General features: G+C 40.7%; 1 protein-coding gene across 1 annotated transcript in view; it reads right to left on the bottom strand.

Annotated features, from left to right (window-relative positions):
• Window positions 1–4,936: 4,936 nt before the first annotated feature.
• Tceal9 (transcription elongation factor A like 9) overlaps window positions 4,937–5,887 on the bottom strand; it is a 2,100-nt gene continuing 1,149 nt past the window's right edge. The window contains exon 3 of the mRNA XM_005371630.3: window positions 4,937–5,794. Within this exon, the coding sequence (XP_005371687.1) occupies window positions 5,372–5,734 (363 nt within the window). The 5' untranslated portion in view covers window positions 5,735–5,794 and the 3' untranslated portion in view covers window positions 4,937–5,371. The remainder of the gene's footprint in view (window positions 5,795–5,887) is intronic.

Here is a 5,887-nt window from a genome sequence, read left to right as displayed (position 1 = left end):
AAAAAAAAAAAAAAAAAAAAAAAAAAAAAGAAAAAGAAAACCACAGCATCAGATCCCACATCAGCCAGTGTGAATGAATGCTCTCGGAAAGAGCTGCACCTATACCTTACATTAAGCCATCTGCAAAACTGACCCTGATTAGAAATTCAACCTTTTTGGAGAGGATAGAGTGTTGCAGGCCCAGAGCCTAATTGCAATTCATCTTCAGTACCTTTAGCCCACTTAGCCTCTGGTTCATCTCTGTGTCTGTTCTGACATACTTGTGACTATCCACTGAAGCTTTTGGAAGAAGACTACTAGCTTTCATTAACCAAAAGCCTAAGAATGCCCTCAGATGGCATCTGAGGCCTATCGTGGAGATTTCTCTACTGATGACAGCGAAATCAGTGGCCAATTTGGGGGTTCTTAGTCTCATTAATAAAAGAATTTAAGAATGGGATCTTGAAAAGCTCCAGAACAATTTGATTAGATTTTAAAAGAAAAATCTCCGGCAGACCCGCTGTAAATCCCAGGAGCTGCCTGGAGAAGGAAGATGGAGAACAGAAAGGGGAGAAAACGCCCTGCTGTTTGAGTTAAGCTGCCATGGAGATCAGCCACGTGCTGGGGATGAGAGCTTTAGAAAAAGAGTGGGGCCCAGAGTGTTAGGGAAAACAGAATTAGAAAAGAGAAGGAAAGATCCGGGGGCAGGGGAGGGGGAAGTCAAGGTCATGACAGGGGAACGCACAGAGACAGCTCATGGACTCTGGATCAACAGCTAGGGAGTCTGCATGGTGGGTAAGAGTTGTGTAGCTTGGTCTGTTTGTGGGGCTCCTAGCAGTGAGATTAAGACCTCTTCCTTTTGCATGCATGAGCTGGCTCTTTGGAACCTATTACCCCATGCTAGTCTGCCTTGCCTAGCCTTGATGCGAGGAAGGGGGGGGGCAAGCTTTGCTTTGTTGACTCCCATGGGAGGCCTGCCCCCTTCTGAAGGGGAGAAGGGAGGGGAAACTGTGGTCCATTTGTAAAGTAAGTGAAAAAATGTAAAAATGTAATCAAAAAAAGAAAGAAAAGAAAAAAGAAGAAAAGCTAAAGTATCTGAGCAATTCAGAAAAATGAGCAGATTTAGAAATGTGCTGCCCTGTAAGTCACTGTCCTGGGGAATAGGCCTGCTTTGTGTATGGCAAACAGGTACTATATACAAACCTACCTCACTCCTTTAAGTAGCTACTTTACCACATATACTAACAATAGCAAGGAAGATGTGAACAGAAGACTCCATGCATACTTTTTATTTAAAAATAGACAAATGGCAGGGCATGGTGGCGTACGCCTTTAAGCCCAGGAATCTAGAAACAGAGGCAGACAGGTCTCTGTGAGTTCAAAGTCAGCCTGGTGTACATAGCAGAGTTCCAGGCCAGCCAAAGCTACATAGTGAGACCCCATCTAAAAAAATGCACACATCCGCCCATACACCCCTACACACAAAGTGACTCCATACCCAATTGTCCAATAAATTAACATCAATTTATTTTGGTTTTGCTACATCTCCCAGAACCCTCATGGTGGCTTACCAAAAAAACACCTTCAACTCCAGTTCCAGAGGATCCAATGCCCCCTTTAGGCCCCTGTGGGCACTACATGCATGTGGTACACAGACATACACTGGCAAAACACCCATCCTTTTGCAGAGTATGTGATGTGGGGGCTGATTTTTAAACATGTTCATCTCTCATTTCCCTAGGGAAATATTTACCCAAGTTTAGTCCTGTCTTTAGTATCCTGGTGAATTCAATGCCTTTACCACTTCTGCCTCTGTTATTGTGAATTAACATGTTACTGTATTGACTGTGTGTAATGTATGTTATATTAAATTAATAAATTGTCACATACTTTTGAGATCACTGAGAATCTGGCTCCGGAAGTGGGTTGCTCCTCATTTCAGACTCAAGCATGTTTGTCTCTGAGTGCTCTTCCAAAGCCTCTTGTCTAGGAATGGGCTTGTCCTTCCTGAGTCTGTAACAGGAGAGAGTACAGCAAAACAACCCAAGTCAAAACACGGTGTCTTTGAAAACAGTCAGAAGGCAAACAATTTCCAACAGATCTTACTATTGCTTAACCAAAGATACAAAAATGCCTGCAACAGGAAAAAGAAGTTCAGCCATGGGAGTTCAGCCATGAAGAGGAAGCTTATTCAAAAACTTCAGCTTCAGCTGGGTTTTGATGGATGTTGTAAGCTCCTGATTGGCTATCTTTGCCTCTTCTTGTTTGTTTTTTTTCTCTTGAAAGCCTCACCTGAGGGGGCACACTCTTCCCTGCCAGGGACTCTCCATAGGGTGCTCTCTGAATTGAGAGCTCTCTGGAATGAGCTAATTGCCTCAAGAGCACTTCCTCAATCTGATTCTGCTGGATATTTTGAGTATCTGATTTGATGACATTTTTCTATCTATCTGTCTGTCTGTCCATCTATTTATCATCTCTATGTCTGATATTGCTTTTTATTCTTTTATTTCAGCTTGCTGTATAATTAATAAATTCACTTCTTTAAAACCAAAAATATGGCTATTATAGATCATTCTCCAGACCATATAGCAAAGGATGTCTTAGAGTAATTTCTTTTGAAATGAGGTCTGGGGTAGTTCAATCTGGGTTTAAAATGATCACGTTGCCCAGATTGATCTTGATCTCACGATCTTCCTGCTTTTGCTTCCTGAGTGCTGGGATTATAGGCATACTACTTTTAGTATATTTTGTAAGTTCCTCAAAGACTTTCTCCTAAGACTTAACATCACCATGATATATTGTACAGAGCAAACTGCTATTAGGACAGGCAATCTGCCAAAGGCCCTGAGTGTCCTTGTATGTTCTTACTGCATGTGCCAAGAATGTGGGGCCCTGAGCGTTCTCTACCCAGGCAGATAATTTTTCCGTTGTACTTACAGTAAGAAACCTTGAAGTATGAGGTAACATCTTTCCTTGGATACAGAACAGGCTTATGATTTCTTTGAAAATAGTAAACTCTCCAGTCCTGGTGCATATTTAAGGGTCTATCATGGGCCCTTTGTCACCCCCAAGAGATCCGAGACTCAGAGAGAGTACAAATCAGCATGATGTTCTAGTTAAGGCTTTTCTATAATAATGTCCTCAGTCTCTAAGCCAGCACTCTAGTGTCTTCTGCCAGCATCCACTGAAAAACAGCAGGCCAACTGTCAGTTTATATGTAGGATAAAACCTTAGGCTTGGTACAGTTTCTGACAGGTGCTCGCAGATACTATTCATAGATCAATTATGCTTTGGGAATTTTTCCTACCAGTATAATTTTAGCATGTCTGTGTACCACCAAGGCCATTAACATTGCGTTCTATTTAATTTTTTCTTCGAACCAACTCGCTTATATCATTTGAATAGTTTAACATGCCCCTTCACCTGACTTATCTTCATATACTTTAAGCTAAAATTATTTAATACATGGAGATGACAATGTAAAATTCGTACCTACTGTCTAAAAATTACCTTCCCCCTTCTACCAGGTCCTTTTGCCTTAACATACGTTATCTGATTACATCTAAAGCTCTTGTGTCTGGGACAAAGATTCCCACAACCAATGTTTCTGTTTAGTAAATTCTGAGCTAGTGCTTTGTTTCTTTTGAAAAGTGCTCTTTAAGTTCCCTCGATAAAAGAAGGAAGTCTAGTGTTTTGATGTGCAGTGCAAAATAAATAAATAAATAAACCTGCCCTCTTTTAGATACGTTTGCCCCTACTAGATGCCTAGTGCCGGTTGGAGTAGAGAAACCAAAGAAAGGGCCAACTGCAGAAGACTGTGCTCTGGGTGAGCCATTTCACGTTGTGTTGTGCTCCAGTGACCACCTTCCAAGCTACAGAAACCTAGATATACTTCTTCATGTAAAATTGGCACTGTGTGCCCCTCAGTTCTCACCTTACTCCAGCCAGAATTCCAGCCTCATCAGTATCTATCCAGCTTTCATAACCTTGGAGAGAAAAAATGAAGAGCTCCCCAAAGGAGCGTCATAAAGGAAAAATTATATACAGGTGGCATATTACCATCACATGTTCTTTCCAACCAGAGGTGGGAACATCCCCAGATCTTTCAGCACCCCTATAAAATTCACCCAAGTATTGGGTGCTTGTTGAACCTGAGAGAACCTGTCATCAGCCTGCAGAAGAGAAATCCCTCATTATAAGGAAGCAAAGTCACTAAGACCAAATGGCAACTTCACATCCAGGGCTGAAATTCTTATGAAAATTCTGAATAATTTCATAAGAATTAGTCAAACTTAGATGTTCTGTTCAAACTCTCAGATGAGCCCGTTCTATCTGAGCCTTATGAAAGGAAATAAGACTCCAATGCTGTCAAGGTATAGCCAAAAGACTCTGGGACCCAAGTAGCACTGCATAAGTGTCTATCAAAATGGAAGACATGGACAAAATTTCCATTACTTTTGATGTCTGCAGATTTGGCCCTCTAAAGGGGCCAAAGAAGTGCTCTGGGGTTTGGTACTTGAGAATTTTATGTAGCACCAGGGAACTGAAATTTTCAGAATGGGGGACAGGGGCTGGAATACCAGTTAACATCATAAAACAGCTAGATGGGAGTCTAGACAGGTATAACAAGTATGTAGCACCTGCCGAACAGTTGCTTGAGTGAGTTTGTTCTCAAGCACAGTATGAGTATGACTTTATGCTTCTAAATGACAAGAACAAATCTTTAGCATTTGGATCCTGTGTGAGCAAATGGTGATAAAACCCTGTCAAACAGCTCTCAGTATCTTATTTGGCCGCCACAAAATTCCTACAAGATTATTATGGTTATTACCATAAATGAGAAATGATGTAAATTTTAATCTTTTAACTCAAGGGCTCTAACAGTTTTGTCAATGAATACAAGTGCCTCAGTGTTTTAGAAAGAAATTAATAAGTGCTGTTAGATGCTTATTTTTAGTTATAAAACTTTTATTATTTTTAGCAAGAATAATGCATGTTCATTTTAGGACTATGGCAAATACAAATAAGCAGAAGAAAAATCATTCATCTTTCTTTCACAAGTTTATATGTGCATATATGTAACATACAAAGGTACTCTTGTCTTTCAAAATACGATATTCTCATAGTATTTTGTAACCTTTTTTCATTTTGTATCCCATCAGAAGCTCATTTTTTACAAATCAGTAAAGCTCTCTTATTAAAAGCCAGAGACTTGTAAATTGGTTCATATATAACCAACAGTAAGATGCAGACAAGAAGAGATATATCTAATCTACTAACAGCAACAAATTCAAAGTAGGGAGATGGGCAAAGGTATATCAGGAAAAAAAAGCTAATTAAAAGAAAGCTATATTGCAATGATAATTCCAGATAAAACAGAAACCAAGGCAAACTACATTAAATAGGGATAAGGATGGCTTCGATTAGCCTTCCAACGCATCACAACAAGTTTGTTTCTCACTTTCCTTATCTCATCTATTTCATCCACTTCTCTAAACATATCTTCACTGCTCAAATGCCTGTTGTGTATATCCTCTTTAAAATCCTGAAGAGACTGAATCAGCCTCTCCCTAAAAGTTTCTTCGGATTTTTCCTCCTCTCCTGGTCCTTGCCCCTCCTCTGGCTTTTCCTCGGGCTTTTCCTCAGGCTTTGGCTCTTCCTCGGGCTTTGGCTCTTCCTCGGGCTTTGGCTCTTCCTCGGGCTTTGGCACGTCCCCATTTTCTGGGTTTCCTTCCATTTTTTGGGAGGGTTTCATCTTGTGTATGCTTCTCTTCCTTCTTTGCTCCTTCCTGCCTATTGGCGAATGCAGCTATTTCTAGGAAGCAAGTAGGAGACGCTAAGTGGAAGACTTGGTACGTGTATAGGTGCTGTGCACAAAAGGTCTTACCGTTTGCTTGCTTTCCGGTGT

Source organism: Microtus ochrogaster, unplaced genomic scaffold, assembly GCF_000317375.1.
Source record: "Microtus ochrogaster isolate Prairie Vole_2 unplaced genomic scaffold, MicOch1.0 UNK116, whole genome shotgun sequence".
Taxonomy (NCBI): domain Eukaryota; kingdom Metazoa; phylum Chordata; class Mammalia; order Rodentia; family Cricetidae; genus Microtus; species Microtus ochrogaster.
The sequence above is the reverse complement of the archived record's forward strand: the minus strand, read 5'-3'. Positions and strand labels throughout refer to the sequence as shown.